Source organism: Eubalaena glacialis, chromosome 19 (genome assembly GCF_028564815.1).
Source record: "Eubalaena glacialis isolate mEubGla1 chromosome 19, mEubGla1.1.hap2.+ XY, whole genome shotgun sequence".
Classification (NCBI taxonomy): domain Eukaryota; kingdom Metazoa; phylum Chordata; class Mammalia; order Artiodactyla; family Balaenidae; genus Eubalaena; species Eubalaena glacialis.
In genome coordinates this window covers 3,758,995-3,775,596 of record NC_083734.1, presented here as the reverse complement: position 1 = coordinate 3,775,596, position 16,602 = coordinate 3,758,995, and the positions used below count along the sequence as shown (strand labels likewise).

General features: G+C 42.5%; 1 protein-coding gene across 2 annotated transcripts; it reads left to right on the top strand.

Moving 5' to 3' along the window:
• The first annotated feature begins 35 nt into the window (after nt 1–35).
• ZNF287 (zinc finger protein 287) lies at nt 36–12,374 on the top strand. 2 transcript variants are annotated; one of them, XM_061177141.1, is made up of 6 exons: nt 36–69; nt 1,094–1,693; nt 2,363–2,463; nt 4,331–4,457; nt 4,902–4,988; nt 10,314–12,374. In XM_061177141.1, the coding sequence occupies exons 2-6, from the start codon at nt 1,291–1,293 to the stop codon at nt 11,876–11,878; spliced, it is 2,283 nt and encodes a 760-aa protein (XP_061033124.1). In that variant the 5' UTR covers nt 36–69; nt 1,094–1,290; the 3' UTR covers nt 11,879–12,374. The 2 variants fall into 2 exon arrangements, with proteins under 2 accessions (XP_061033124.1, XP_061033125.1); XM_061177142.1 differs by lacking the exon at nt 36–69 and adding an exon at nt 112–269.
• The last annotated feature ends 4,228 nt before the right edge of the window (nt 12,375–16,602 follow it).

Here is a 16,602-nt window from a genome sequence, read left to right as displayed (position 1 = left end):
GCGCGCGGCGTCCTTCCTGCGCACATGCGCGGTGGCACCGAGGCGAGGTCACGGCGGAGCCGGGGCGCGGTGGGTTCCGGGCCGGGCTTCCCAGGACCGGGTGCACGGTGGCTCCGGCCGAGGCGCCGTGCTCTACGGGACGGACGCGGCGGGGCCGAGGCCCCTCCGCAGCGCGGGACCGAGCCCGCCACGCAGGCGCCGCGCCCGCCGCCATTGTTGCCCGGGGCTTCTCGGGCCGCTCGGCTGCGCGTACGCCGGTCCGGCCACAGGTCAGGATGCGGGCGGCCTGCGGGGTCGAGGCTGCGGGGCAGTCCCCGCGCAGCGGCCCGCGAGCCTCAGACTGTGGAGTTAGGGGGACCTCGCGGGGTGGGGAGGCGAGGGGTGCCTCTGCCCCGTAGGCCTGGTGCGCAGCCGGCTTTGGGGGACACGACGGGGTTGAGGGGGGCTCAGAGCTGGAGCCCGTGGACAGGTGGTGTCGGTTCTCCTCCAGGTCAGGCCTGCAGTGAGGTTTTCTGCGGGAATCCTGGTTTCAAATGTATTCCTTAGGAACTGTGTCCTGTAGAAGCTCTTCACGGGCTTCAGGTTACACCAGTCTGCTTCTTTCCTGTGCCCAGCCCTCTGGTAGTGAAGGGCTGGAACAGGCTGGCATTGATATGCAGAGCGGGTAAACGGCTCGCCCTTTTTCCCTGACCGTTCCCTTGGGAACCTTGAGCTCTTTAAGGAGAAGTTCTCCCAGTTTTTTCTAAGTAACAGATTTGCTGTTTTTGAGAGGCCCTTCAGTTATTACAGTTTCTGTAACATCAGTGACTATGATACTGAAGCTTTTTTTTTTCTGTAAAAAATGTTTGTTTCAACAAGTTAGAAGTTTGATCTGTCTTTTTGCTTTGCTTCTATCACCACCCTTTTATGGCAGTCCCAACCCGTGCCCAGGGCAGGTTGCATCTATTTTATAAGTCTAAGGATATCAGGGAGGTAGAGCACGGCAGACTCTCTGTGTTTATTTGTACACTCTGGGTCGCCTGCCTATTACTGTTTGTGCGTATGGCAGAGACCACCAGGAATTCTTGACCTTGTGTCTGTTCTTGTGTTTCAGGGTCTCTTAGCCATCCCTACAAGTTCTGGGCTCAGAGTTTGTAAGGAAGACTGCTAACTCTACCTTGCCTCTGTCCTGCCCCTGGCTGCAGCAGCCCTTGGTAAATGTCTTTGTGGTTCTAGCATGCGACTTCAAGCATTTGGCTCACTCCTGGAGAAATAAAGGCTGTTGCCAGGTTGACTCTCCTGTGTGTAGCCATGTTCTCCCCGAGCAAGAGGACGACCAGTTCGTCACGTGCCCAAGTCCTTCTAATGTGGAAGCCGGACAAGGCTCAGAGTGGACCCCGCAATGCTGAGAAGGAAACCCTCGCCTCAAGACTCCTGCGTGACACTGAGACCTGTCGGCAGAATTTTAGGAATTTTCCATACCCAGATCTGGCTGGTCCTCGAAAGGCATTGAATCAGCTCCGAGAGCTCTGCCTTAAGTGGCTGAGACCCGAGATTCACTCAAAGGAACAAATCCTGGAGCTGCTGGTCCTGGAGCAATTCCTGAGCATCCTGCCTGGGGAGGTTAGGACTTGGGTGAAGTCCCAGTACCCGAAGAGCAGCGAGGAAGTGGTGACTCTGGTGGAGGATTTGACTCAGATTCTAGAGGAAGAAGGTAAGGCTTGTAAGGGCAGAGAGGGGAGGAGTCCTGGGTGGTCCAAGAAGACAGCCATCACGTCAGAGAGCAGCCCTTTGAGGTGATTAGGAAAACAGAGGTCAGGGAGTGAGTGAGAACAGGCTTCACTGAGCCCCGTCCTACCTGGCATTCCTCTTCCAACTGCTCGGAACCCAACACACGTTCTGTAAACCCAGAGGACATATCATAAACAGTGGCCAGACGCAACCAAATTACCCCTATGTGCGCCCTCAGGAAGTTTCGCTGCAGAGGTTTGAACCATTCTGCCAATAAATCATTTGCTTTGTGAATTGGGTTTTATGGTAACATACTTCCAAATATGTAGAAAAGTGTCCAGAGAATATTTCTTTACTAAGTAAAAAGACAACTCACAAAATTTCTATCACGCAAGGGTTTAGTAGAAAACTGTGAATTTGGTACATATTCTGAAGCATCCCAGAGCAGACTTGTTTTTGAAGCCTGCTCAAAAACAGGATAAGTTTCAGGATAAGTCATTGCCCCTTTCCTCTGGTTCTGTGAAGCAGGGGCGCTGTTTTTGGTTTCCTTCTGATTCCTCGCTTTAAGAAAATATAGGCTTCTATTGGTGAAGAGTTTCCTAGGCTATTCAAACAGGACTGATCTCCACCACGGTCTCTTTCTCTTCCCTAGCTGCTCCTCAGAACTCCACCCTTTCCCAAGAGACCCCAGAGGAAGACCCCAAAGGAAGACAAGCTTTCCAGGCAGGGTGGCTCAATGACTTCGTGACCAAAGTGAGTGTCAGTTTCTTCTGTGATTTTAAAATGCCTTCCTAGTGTGTGAGGACATTTTCTAACCTGGCCCTCTACCTTCTGTGACCCCAGAAGTCCTATGAAGGACCTAAGCCTCAGGTTTTCTCCTTAAGTCACCGTGGCCTGTTAAGGTAGGTGAATACGTTGTGTAGGAAATGGGATCCATTGCTTCCCTTGATATCCCTTTCCTCACTTTTTTACTTTAAAGCAGCGGTAGTGCATAGAGGTTAAGGGATTCACCTCCACAGCCACATGGATCTAGATTTGGTTCCTGGTTCTGCCACAACCTGTGATTTGGGGCAAGACACTTAACCACTCATAGCCTGAGTTACTAAGCTCTAATGAATAGAATATTCCTCTTAGATCGTGACAGTTAAATATTATGAGACCTGTTAGCCTGGATTACAGTAAGTGATCAAGAAGGTCACAGGAAGATTAGACAATAGTTATTATTTGTCTTTGTTAACAAGTAATTAAAGGCCATGTATTGTATGATGTTACTGTTTATTACGAATCTGTGTTATTTTAAGGAAGAGCAGCTCAGGCCATCTTAAGAGAAAGATTTACTGTAAAATACACTGTAAAATATACATGGTCTGAAATTGGTAACCAGAGTAAATTATTATTTATAGATAATATGAATGTTTACCCAAAAAACCTAAGAAAATCAAGGGAAAAACTGTTAGAAACAATAATAGAGAATTTGAATAAAGTGACCACGACAGAAAATGGCATACAAAAAGTAATCACTTTCTTAAATATACATAAAAATCAGATAGATGCTAAAATGAAATAAAGGGTTCCATTCACAGTATTATCCCCACATTTAAAATAACTACGACTAAGCATCGTATAAGCTTTGCAGTCCTGTGTTATTCTGTAGACATGAAAGAAGCCTTGAAGATTGTAAAACTGCCAGCTCTCCCTAAATTATACACTTACATGTGATTTGAAAAATCCCAATACAGTTTTTTAAAGAAACTTACAGTTTATTTGAAAAACATGTGAGAGTAAGCAAGAATTTTTTTTTTTTTTTTAAAACGAAGGAAGAGCAGAGAGATGCTAACTTTACCAGACTGAAATGTATCTCCAGGTGCAGTAGTTCAGTGTGGTTATTGGTACCAGTTTTATTTGAGAAAGGAAGAAGGGGGACTTCCCTGGTGGTCCAGTGGATAAGAATCTGCCTTCCAATGCAGGGGACGTGGTTTCCATCCCTGGTTGGGGAACTAAGATCCCACACGCCATGGGGCAGCTAAGCCCACATACTGCAGCTACAGAGCCCACGCTCTCTGGAGCCCGAACACCACAACTAGAGAGCCCACACGTCGCAACTACTGAGTCTGTGCGCCACAACCAGAGAGAAGCCCGCACGCCACAACAAAGAGGCTGCGCACTGCAACGGAAGATCTGCATGCCACAACTAAGTCCCAGCGCAGCCAAAAATAGATAGATAGATAGGAGGGAAGAAGGAAGGGCTCTGCATTCCATCATAGAGCACACAAAATATCTTAAAATGTCTAACTGTAACACATTTAATTTATTTGTAAGGCAATGCTTGAAAGTCAAACCATTCTCTCTGTGTCATCTATGTTTAAATCCTTTTATTCTATAAGATGGAGCCACCAACACATGCACTGAAACTGATGTATTCTACTTTGTTTTCAGACTTCCCCTCAGGCCATTCAGGTCTGCTTATCCATACATTGGGTAAAGGTATTGACTAGGTAATTTTTAGGGTCCTACCAACGCTCAAGACTCTGTGGTTTCCCCCACCACACACACACCTGTGCTGTCGCTGTCCCCTTCCTCCTAGTTCCTGAACCAAGTTGAGTCATGTTTGATGTTTCAGGAATCCATGACATTCACAGATGTGGCCGTGGACATCACCCGGGAGGACTGGGAGCTCATGCGTCCTGTGCAGAAGGAATTGTACAAGACGGTGACGCTGCAGAACTACTGGAACATGGTTTCTCTGGGTGAGCGTCGTCTGCGCCCGGCCCTCCTCCCTGCATACACACCCGAGTCTTTCTCCCCTCAGCTGTTAAAAATGGTCGGGCCTAGAGGTGAGCGTGCTTTGTCCGTTCAGGCACAGAAATGGCAAAGTTCTGCTCCCTTTTCCCAAATGAAAGGTTTCTAAGTGAAAGGTCATCAGAAGGTACGACGCACAGCCTCCCAGGGCCACCACCCGACGCCGCGCCCTGCCCAGTGCCTCCTTCCCCGTCATCTCTAGGCGTGCACCCTCCAGGGTGCAGGAAATTTTTGTCCCAGCTCCGAAAAGGACAGTGACCTCATTCATGAGGTCATGTCCGTGAACCATTCTTTTCCTGTAGAGATCTGTCCTCATGGGTAAGAAGTCAGGTAGTAAAACTTGAACAACTGTTTATCTCCAGGGTAAAACTCACTCTGTTCCTCCTGAACAGGACTTACAGTGTACAGACCAACCGTGATTCCCATATTGGAAGAACCATGGATGGTGATAAAAGAAATTTTAGAAGGCCCTAGTCCAGGTGAGAGAACCACCAGCCGATGAGATTCTTTGTGCTTCAGAGCCTGTACTATCCTAAGTGTGGTGAGATGTGTTTTTACATGTGGCCAAGTCACTTTGCACGAAGACATCCCAGCCTGTTGAGAACACTGGGCTGCTTGGCATTGCTTCCTTACAGAGGCCATCTTTGGAAGAGATTTTCCAGGTGTCATTTTTTCAACCGCCCCCAACCCCCCTCTTATTTTGTGCTTCTCCATGACCCCTGGGTTCCCTCCCTTAGAGTTTTGTCTGGGGCTTTCCGTGTGTTCCCTCCCTCCATTTTTAAGCATGCATGAATGTCCCCTAAAATCTTAAATTTCAAACCTTCTCACCTTCTTTTTGAGTTTCTTTTATTCTGTTTATTGACAAAACCCTGTAGCCCCCTGCCTCCACTCTCCTCATTCCTTTCTTTTTTATGTTCTAATTATTGAAAAAGATAACATGTTTGCAAGATCAAAAATTGTAAAAATATATAAAGCCAGATCTATGCAGACAGGAGTCCCCACCTATTTGCCGCATTCATCTGGTTCCTGCATCTGTGTCGTCACCTGTGGCTCGACACCTAGAGGTCACGTGACTGTTCTAGTCCCTGGTGACCTTCCAGTTAAGGTTCTTAGCATCCACTGTGGATCCTTGCTTTATTACATTGCTGGTTACAAAATGGTGATTTTCTAATTCCACCATCTCCTCTAAATGATTAATCTGTAAAGAATACCTGTCCCTCCCAACCCATTTTTATGTGTATATGTCACTATGGACTAGTGGAATTTTTAAAAATTCAATGTATTGTTAGTCCATTAATTCCAGTTTGGAGGGGGCGGGTATTTGTTTTTGATGCTCAGTTGTCCCAAATTTCGGCGATGGGAGCCTTTCAGATCAAGTCCTTTTGAGACGTCCCCATTAGTCTTTGAGCATTTCCTTGCTTTCTGGCAGAGAATGGTCTGTGGGCTCACTTTATGCCTACCTGAGACCTGGAATTTCTCTAAGGAACAGTGGTTCATCTTAGTGGGGATTAGTGATGAGAGGCCAGGATCTGGGCAGTGAGTGCGCTCACTACTCTGGGTACCATTGCTTCTAGATCTGTTCAGTAGATAGAGCTGTGAAGTGTGTGTGTGTGTGTTTGTAGGTTTTTTGAATCCTGAGTTCATACTGGTGACTTTAATTCAAATCTAGCACCACAAGGGCAGTCCATCGTGTGCCTCCCCATATCTGTTTTCTACTTCCTTTCTCACAGAATGAGTCATCTGGTTCCCAATATCAGTATATCTGCTCATTTGCTCTATCATAATCACGCAAAAATGGTTTCAGAAGTATATCATTCTCTCTCAGATAACAAACTGCTCAGGTAACATTCGAAATTCCTTCATGTCCTTAGAATATATTCCACTAAAGATATAGAGGATACTGGGTTCAAAGTTACTTGAATTCTTCCTTTCTGGTTATCTTAACAGTTTGATACACAGTTAAACTTGTTTGATTACATTTGTGTTCAAGTTTAGTATTCTCTTGTTTCTTGATTCTTTTTTATTTAATTCTACATTTTTGAGTATGTAAAAACATTAACGCAGTTCAGAAGTCAAAACTATAGAAAGGTGTACACTCCCATCCCGTCTGCCCTGTTCCCGTCCACGTCCTGTAGGTTACAGGGCTCACTTACCTCTCGTTTATCCTTCCTGTGTTTCTCTTTGCAGAGATAAATTATAAATATAGTCTTAGCTCTCTTTTTGTATACAAAAGAAGTACACTGTACTCTTTTGCATTTTGCTTTCCTATTCCCTTTTTTTTTTTTTTTTAATTTAAGCCACTGCCTTCTAGTATGTCTACCAGTATTGATGCTGGAATCCAGCATTAACAGCAAATTAAACAATAATGACAATATAATACGCTACTTTAGAGTGAATTGCTTAACTTTTTAAAAAAGTTAACTTTATCTGGTCATCTGGTATTTTGAGGGTCCTACTACTTGAAAAGCTAATTCTTCTCATAATTTATGGCCTATTTGCTTTCGTTGGCAGAATGACCCAAAATATACACTGAATTCTTTAGGGAGTGAGTTCAGCATGCTCTCGACACTGAGAAAACCCATGGCAAGATGGAGCTAGGCCTTTGCTGGAGTCAGGACCGTCTTATGGGAGGTGCTGCCCATCTGGGACCACTTGAGGTTTTTAGGTGATTCGGGTTGAATTAAGGCTGTAAACCCACAAGAGGGGCAGTTTATGATTATGTATTTTGGGGGGAGATTTTGCTCCCACCAAAGAGCACAAAACTGAGAAAGGCAAGGTCCTCTTTTCCTTCTGTAGAGGTGAGGTGTTTGGGTTTTGTCTGTTTTTCTAGCCTGTCCTTATACAGGGTGTAGCACAGAGTGTGCAGACTCCTGCCAGCTGCCCCAGGTTGGCTGCAGCCTTTGTCTTCTGGCCCCCGAGCCCCTTGCACCCTCAAGGGGAAGCTGAAGGTCGTCAGCAGGATGGAGGAGTGTCTCAGGAAGCCAGCTTCAACTTTCGCTGACTTCTGGTCTTCCTGCTCTCACTTGATTTTTGGCTTTGAGGATTTCACTTTCTTATCAGCTCAGAGTCGTATAAGTTGAACCTTTGGTTAGGGCATCTCATCAGTCATACCTGAGGGAATGGAAACTTTGATGATTCACAAATCGAGCAGTAGTGTTGGCCGTTCCTGTCTCAGAACTTTATGGTCTTTACATCATACAGGACCCAGCCATTCTTTGAGGTTCAGCCCAAACCAGATCTCCCCTAAAAGTGTTCCTTCATTACCTGGTCAACACTGATCTCTTCTGCTAGAAATATTACACCACTGTTTGATACTTAACACTTCTAATCGGTCCTTTCCAGTTTGTTATATACACATATTTAAGCCCTGCTTAATGATCTTAATTTCTGAATTACCAGTAAACTGACTGGTTTAAAAATGTATGCTTATAGTAGTGATTTTTTCATGGCCATCATTCAGACTTGTTACTTTAAGCCTGTTAATTATAACTTTAGTACTTCCTTCTCAGGTGTATGGAACAGTTTGTCACAGACTGATTCTGATTACATAGGCACTAAACTCAGCTTCTGGACTATCTCATTGTTTTTGTGTATATACACACCTACCCATGCAGTCCATTAACATTCTCATTTCGTTTTTCTAAGGGGAGAGTAATAAATCCTGGTTTGAGAAAGTTGTTTTTAGATTTTTTTCCTCTAGAAAAAGTAATATAGCAACACTTCTAGTACCAAAAAACAACAAAAGAAATATAACCGATTTCTTGAAAATCAGAAAATATTTTTTGAAACAAACTCTCATTGTTAGCATTTTGGTAATATATATCTAGTTCTAATGAGTTTTACATGCTAGTTACGGTACTCTTTTTTACATTTAACATTACTCCTAAGCATTTTCTAGTGTCTAATTTTTGTATTTGAATCAAGATAATAAAAGTAGTTTGTAAATTCAAGTAGCACAAGGAAGCATAATGAAGTATGTGTCTCCCTCCCCTCACCTAGCTATGTACACAGACCTGCAGGGAGTGCTGATCTCAGGGGAGAAGGCCCTGGTTTTGGGTGAGGGGTTGGAGACACACATCTTTACACAGATGGAATCTTTCTGTGTGTACCGTTTTATCCCTCTCTCTCTCTTTTTTTCACTTAATATTTCTTGCACACCTTTTCGTATCGATGTACCTATTTTTATCAGTTATCAGTATTCCATTATCTCCTATTCTAACTAGTCCTTTACTGATGGATGAGTCTATTGAATGTATATATTTGTAAAGTTATTATACGTTGATCTGCATTTTAGAAAGTTTCTGGACTATCCAGCATCATTTTTGCTATATTATAAACTCCATATTTCATTATATTTCATATATATAATTCTTAATATTTGCAAGTTATATGTTTCCTATCTGATTTCAAAGGAGAAAGGTATTGCAACTTAAATGTGTTTTAAACCATCATAATAGAAACATAATAGGCATCAACAAATGTGTATTTAATGGCTTTGCAGTCAGGTTTGGGGGTCCAGGTGTGTGTGTGTGTGTGTGTGTGTGTGTGTGTGTGTGTGTGTGTGTACGCTTTCATTTGAGTTCACCTTTTTACAACAAGGTATTGTCATTTATTTTACCAATTCCATTCAGTGGCCTTCATATCCAGAGTCTTGGGCCATTTTCTGAAGGAAATGTAAAAGAAGCATAAGCCATTTCCAGAGTTTGCATCTGAGTTGGAAATACAAGAAACACACAAAACTGTGAAATAATAATATAAAGCCAAGTTCTGCCATGGGCCCAATATTTTATTAGGTTGGACCGTATGAAACTGCTGATATTCAGCCAGATTGACCTACAAAAAAGGCAGTTTCATATCATTCAACCTAATCTGTACTTTAGGATTCTAAGAAGGAGGAGAGAAACATGAGCTGGGCCATAAGCATCTTTTTCAGTAGGTAGAGAAGGTGTCATAAGAGAAGCCTGGAGTCTGGAATTAGTGGCACCTTTAGAAGATTATAAGGACATAGTTCTAAGTTATGTGGATAACTTTGAACTTTAAGCTGAATATGAGTTGTGATAGAGGAGGGAGTACAGTAGAAAAGGCTAGATTATTTGGGGTCTGAGTACTGAGTGGAGGTATTTTAACTTTTCTTTCTTTAACTTTTATCCTTTAAGCCGCTGATCCTGAAACTTCAGTATGATTCAAACCTCCTGGAGGGCTCAGCCTCACCCCCATTTTCTGACTCAGTATGTCTGGGAGGGGCCCAGTCACTTGACATATTTCAGATGACAGTGATGCTCACGCCACTGGTCTGGGGATTGTACCCCTGAGAACCATGGCTTCAGGCTGTAAGAGTTACTAGACGTATTAAAACACGGAACACACACCGTGAAACTGCCTCCAGAATATTACGTACAGTGTGCAGGGTAGATTGGAAGGAGGGGTGCTGATAGTCAGCCTGCTTTATGACCCATTATGTAAATTACAGCTTATATGATTATAAATGTTTGTGTAATAAAAGTCATCCCAGGTTGTCCCACAGTTTATCGTCTGTTTTCACTTCTTAGCTCTGTCGCCTGACCTAACCTATTCTATTAACTCCATGCCCATGTTGAATAGGGAGGAGCCTCTCCTTCTTCAACAATTTAGTCCTGTTTTCTGCCCTTTTATTCTCCTTTCCCAAGCATTAAGGACCATGTTATGAGGTTGTCAGAGCCATAGTCTTTTTAGGCATTTTATTTATGTTCATTATTTTGTTTCTGCTTTGGCAGTTTCCTTTCTCCAAATAGAGGAAGACTTTTTATGTACTTTTTTAATTTCAGGATGGGAAACAGAAGCCCAAGAGGGTACTCCGGTGGAAAATGTTTCTAAACTCACAAAGGATGGAACCAAGACCATCAAGCTGGAAGAACCCTATGACTATGATGACAGATTGGAGGGGCAAGCAATAGAGACCTTCAGGAGAATTCCCACCAACGAGAGAGATTTCGGTTTGAAGTCAGTCCTTTCAGAAGAAGATGATCGTGCAGAAGACTATAAATATGATATATATAGAAGTAATTTTGAAAAGCATTCAAACCTAATGATACAGTTTGATACCCAATCAGATGATAAAACTTCTGTGTACGACGAAGGCAAGGCCACCTTCAGTCATGTCTCTTACGGTATCGTACACAGGAAAATATATCCCGGAGAGAAGCCTTATAAGTGTAACGTGTGTGGGAAGAAGTTCAGAAAGTACCCATCCCTCATCAAACACCAAAGTAGCCATGCCAAAGAGAAGTCTTATGAATGTGAAGAATGTGGGAAAGAGTTTAGACACGTCTCATCCCTCATTGCACATCAGAGGATGCACACTGGAGAGAAGCCCTACGAATGCCACCAGTGCGGGAAAGCCTTCAGCCAACGTGCACACCTCACCATCCACCAGCGGATCCACACGGGAGAGAAACCCTACAAGTGCGACGACTGCGGGAAAGACTTCAGCCAGCGCGCACACCTCACCATCCACCAGAGGACACACACGGGAGAGAAACCCTACAAGTGCTTGGAGTGTGGCAAAACCTTCAGCCACAGTTCATCGCTGATTAATCACCAGAGAGTTCATACCGGAGAAAAACCTTACATATGCAACGAGTGTGGGAAAACGTTCAGCCAGAGCACACACCTCCTTCAGCATCAAAAGATACACACAGGAAAGAAACCATATAAATGCAATGAGTGTTGGAAAGTGTTCAGTCAGAGCACTTACCTTATCCGACATCAGAGGATTCATTCTGGAGAGAAGTGTTATAAATGCAACGAATGTGGAAAAGCCTTCGCTCACTCCTCCACTCTTATTCAGCATCAGACCACTCACACTGGAGAGAAATCCTATATATGCAATATATGTGGGAAAGCCTTCAGCCAGAGTGCAAACCTTACCCAACATCACAGAACACATACCGGAGAGAAACCCTATAAGTGCAGTGTGTGTGGGAAGGCCTTCAGCCAGAGTGTACACCTTACTCAGCACCAGAGGATTCACAACGGAGAAAAACCCTTTAAATGCAATATATGTGGGAAAGCATATAGACAGGGTGCAAATCTTACTCAGCATCAAAGGATCCATACCGGAGAGAAACCCTATAAATGCAATGAATGTGGGAAAGCGTTTATTTATTCGTCATCACTTAATCAGCATCAGAGAACTCATACTGGTGAAAGACCCTATAAGTGTAACGAATGTGACAAAGATTTTAGCCAGAGAACATGCCTTATTCAGCACCAGAGAATTCACACAGGAGAGAAGCCCTATGCATGCCGTATATGTGGTAAAACCTTCACCCAGAGTACAAACCTCATTCAGCATCAGCGTGTTCATACAGGTGCCAAACATCGTAATTAATGCATATGGAAGACTTCATTTAGGTTTTAAAACTTAACCATTTAAAATTCTATTTTGTATTCTGTGTTAAAAACATTATTCAAGAGAAGTGCAATATGGGGTTAGATTATCACTCAGCAGAAGTATCAGAATTAGTGATGTGGATATAACCTATTTAAATGTACTGTGAAATTTAAGAAGAAAACATTCACTTCTTAACCTTTATTTGATACCAGTTTAATTCATTCCAGAAAGAAACCCTAGGAAAGTAAGAGTACTCAAAAACCTGTAACTCATCAACTCTTACCACGTTTCAAGTACTTCTTAAGGAGGCCTTACGAATGTAACTTGGGAAAGCTTCCATCCAGTAGAGCTTTCACACCAGAGAGTAATCCTGGGGTAACAGAAAAAAAGCTGCTTTCAGGCCTTTAGTTCTTCTCAGCTTTGAAGCCTTAAATATGTAAAGGTCCCTTCCCCCTTTTTACTTCCCTTTTCCTATTATGCCATAACTGCCATGTGGAGCCAGTAGGTTTGCAAAAAAAAAAAAAAAAGTTGAAAGTATCCTAACGATTTCTATGTGACCACAGTTTAATTACGCTTTCCTTTAAATACTGAAACATTAAAGAGAAGCTTAATGAAAGATGATCTGTTAGGAGAAACTAATGTGTCTATAATCCTTAGACGTGTGTACAAATTTACAGGCAAAGATTAAACCCCCAAGCTTAATATTTAAAACATATTAGCCTTAGTTTCACTAGCTTTTGACAACTGTCATTCAGAAGGAAAAAAATAAGAATACAATTCTTTTTTTTTTTTTCCACCTGACTCCAAAATTCATACCTTAAAGTTCCCCTGTGACTTACTGTAGAAAGTCTGTTTCTTCCTTTGAAACACGTTTCTTGAGTGCCTACTGTGCTCAGGGCCCAAACTTCCTAACTGGATTCTTACAGGGCTTAAATGCCAAAAACCACAGCTGATTTAAGCAATAGAAAGCTTTCTAAAGTAATGAAAGATAAAGTCAAGGACATGATCTTAACCAGTACGTTATGGAATGAACCTAAGAAACCTGCTAAAATGGGTTGTCAGATGCAACCCCGTTATCTTAAGGAAGTAATGAAAGCAGCTATTTAAATAGTATGAGGAAAAAATAAGTAGTGGAAAATAGGTTTGAGTTCAGTGCAGAAAGTGGGTCGGGGGGAAAAAATTGAAGACGTAGGGGTGAGGAAAGAGAATACAGAGGCAACTGTTATAACTGAAGTGTTGCTGGACTTGGTTTACCTAAGAAAATGAGTGACTACTTGAATAAAAAAGCAAAATTCAGTCTATTTATAAGAAGAAACTGAAACTGAAATGACTGATTTCAAAAGGATAATTGAAATTGGTACTTCTTGTACGTGTAAGTAAAATAGGGATTACTCTTAAAATAACAGGGAAAGTTTCTTTGGAAAAAGCATTGATGCAGAAACTATCATTGATGCAGTAATCATTCAACAATAATAACTGAGTTTGTGGGGTCCCAAACAGCATAAAAGGAAAACTGGTAGAAACGCAAATAGAAACGGGTGAAAATACTATTGTATTTACTATCCACAGCATTGCACTCAGAATTTAAGACCACGTCCTGAGAGCTGACCTTTCCTCTTGCTCTTGTTTCTTTCTTCAGTGCCTTGCATAGGGTAGGTGGTCAAGTTATGTTGGTTGAATTAATGAATAAATAAGTAGTCAAGTTAGACTTGAGTAATAAGTTAGAAGTAACTGATACGGAGTGAAATTGGCAAAATTTTAAATACTTCTTGGTGCATACATGCAAAGAAATATTTAACAAATATTGGTCATTTGTTAGTGACAGGAACTACTTAAAAATGAAGAATGAGAATCCCCAAATCTTAACAATGGGGATATTCCTAAAAAATCATGGGACATCTTTGCACAGGAATTTTTCCTGAGCTAGGTGAGGAAAACCTGATATAAATTCTGGTGTCATAAATACCAATTTAAGCATGTGTTGACCATGCAGCTTCATTTGGACGTTGGAAAAACCTGGTTGGCCGGTGGGGGGGAGGCGGGGGGGGGGCAGTGGTGAAGGACCTGGGGTACCAGCATCTTCAAGTCTTTTTTGTTGAGTGTTTTCTTCAAGAAGTTGCTTTCCCCTTGTCCTCCTAATAGTTAACCTTGATGTCACGGAATCATCCTTCACAAAGTGCAGATTTTCTCCAGGTTGCATAATACTCAAATTATGCTTATGCCATAGTTATCATGTTAAAAAATAACCATTGTATTTAAGATGCAATTTTTATAATAGCACTTCATACCTTACACAACGCTGTTTTCTCCTGGAATGAATGTGTGGAATGTTACAGTCCATAGCGCCTTTCTTTGCATTAATTTGTATTTCCTACCTTCGTGTGTTTTATGTAAATAATGCATTTATAAGGTCTTCCACTGAAACACTGAGGCAATTGATGCTCTTATAAAATAACAATAATAATAATAATAGTGGAGAATCCGAGATCTTTGTGTTTTTCCCACTTCTACAGTTGTCTGATCCACGCTTTGAATTTTTTTTTAACAGGTAGTCTTATTTTCCACAACTTTTTATTATGAAAATGTGCAAATATACAGAAAAGTTTAATAATAAAACAAATTGTATATCCATCTAGATTTAAAAATTAACATTTTGCCATATTTTTTACTGAATAGTTGGAAAGTAACTTACAGACATTTCACCTCTAAACACTTTATCTTGTTCCTGTAGTTTCTGTAAATTTGCAGTTAGGGCCAAAGGCTTGGTGTATTCAGGTTACAAATTTTTGACATTAACACCTCACAGATGTATTTCATATTGCATCACAACAAAAGTCTCATTAATATCTGGTTGACTCACTATCTGTGATGCGGAATTTGATCACCACATCTTCCCAACGTAAGGCATGTTTTTGCTGTTGCAGTTAATAGATAACCTGTGCACTGACAACAGCAGTGCATGGATAGCCCGTTTACCAACAACCTTTTATCTGGTGGTTTTGGGATTCAATGATGATGATCCTTGCCAGAATCAATCATTTCGTCAAGATTTGCAAAATGGCGATTTTCTTTATTTTTTTTGGTCGCGCCACGTGGCATGCGGAATCTTAGTTCCCGATCAGGGATCGAACCCGCGCCCCCTGCAGTGGAAGCGAGGAATCTTAACCACTGAACCATCAGGGAATTCCCCCTGCAAAATGGCAATTTTCTATCATTCTTTTTACAATTACTGACTGGCATTCTTTAAGGAAGAGCTTTCCTTCGTCAGCTGGGAATGCACATAGGGTCATGCTCAAGTCTTTCCTTAAATTACCAGTTTTCAGAGTCAGGAGTCACTGGCAGTGATGAGAAGTGATTCAGTGTGTCACAAACAATTATGATCATTGTTTCTGATGCTCTAATTATCCCAGATTTGGCCAGTTAGAGCCCTTCAAGTAGCCCTTTTGTCCTTTGACATTACCCCTCCAATCTCTGGGCACTTAGTGGCCTTTTTTTTTTATAAATGTATTTATTTTATTTATTTATTTTTGGCTGCGTTGGGTCTTCGTTGCTGTGCGCAGGCTTTCTCTAGTTGCGACAAGGGGGCTACTCTTCGTTGCGATGCACGGGCTTATTGCGGTGGCTTCTCTTGTTGCAGAGCTCAGGCTCTAGGCGCGTGGGCTCAGTAGTTGTGGCTCGCGGGCTTTAGAGCACAGGCTCAGTAGTTGTGGCGCACCGGCTTAGTTGCTCCACGGCATGTGGGATCTTCCTGGACCGGGGTTTGAACCCGTGTCCCCTGCGTTGGCAGGCGGATTCTTAACCACTGTGCCACCAGGGAAGTCCTGGGCACTTAATGGCCTTTTGACAAAGCCATCTCAGGTTCACCTTGCACTTTAAATACCCCAGGTATGACATGAGCCATTTCTCCAGGAATCCCTGGCTCTTTTTAATAGGCAGCAATTTAGAAACCAGATCTGGGCAGTGGGCAGGCTCACTGCTACTGGGCACACTTAGCAAGTGGGCTGAGCCCTTCCAACCATTGAGTCTGCATAAAGGCAACTCTGCCCTCAGTTTCATCAGTTACATAATATCTATGTAATGGGAGACATAATTACCTCCTGGACAAAGGACTCTGGGAGCAAACAAGTCTTGTTGAGGAAACTAAACTGGAGAGAACACAAGTGTTAACGCTTACTAGGAAAGCAGCAAACTTAACTACAAGAGGTCTTTTGCCAAGGCCGTCAGCAGCGTGTTTCCAGAGGACGGGAGCTTGTCAGTCAACCTGGCAAGTGGGTTAAGTAGAGGGCAGTTAAGAGCAACGAAGTGAAGGACACCAACTGTGTTGTGTTTTAACTATGAAGTGTCTTGTTGATTTACTGTGTTGATAAGCTAATCACACTCCTTTCCCATCACATTTCCTTAAGGGAGGTTTCTGATCTAAATTTGAATTCTGAGGGTCTATTTCATGCAAAGTACTAGTTTTTCTTGCTAAACTTTTATTTGGTCTTTGAAACTTAAAGCCATTAGTTTTCACTCGACGCTCTATCTTCGGGTATGAATTCACTTGCATGTGCCTGTAAATGTACTTCCAGCCCTGTATTTCCGTTACTCTCCTCATGGCGCTCTATTTCACTATAATTATCCCACCTCAGAACACTATAACCATTGAACATGGCAAGCATGTGCACTGCGGTGATATGTATACATGTGTGTGTAAGCCTGTCAGCAGCATTGAGTCCGCT

Excerpts from the sequence above, each read along its gene's own strand:
- ZNF287 (XM_061177141.1), top strand. The coding sequence starts at position 1,291 with ATGTTCTCCCCGAGCAAGAGGACGACCAGTTCGTCACGTGCCCAAGTC. Across the intron at positions 1,694-2,362 it reads TCAGATTCTAGAGGAAGAAG|CTGCTCCTCAGAACTCCACC; the intron begins GTAAGGCTTGTA and ends TCTCTTCCCTAG. Across the intron at positions 2,464-4,330 it reads TCAATGACTTCGTGACCAAA|GAATCCATGACATTCACAGA; the intron begins GTGAGTGTCAGT and ends TTGATGTTTCAG.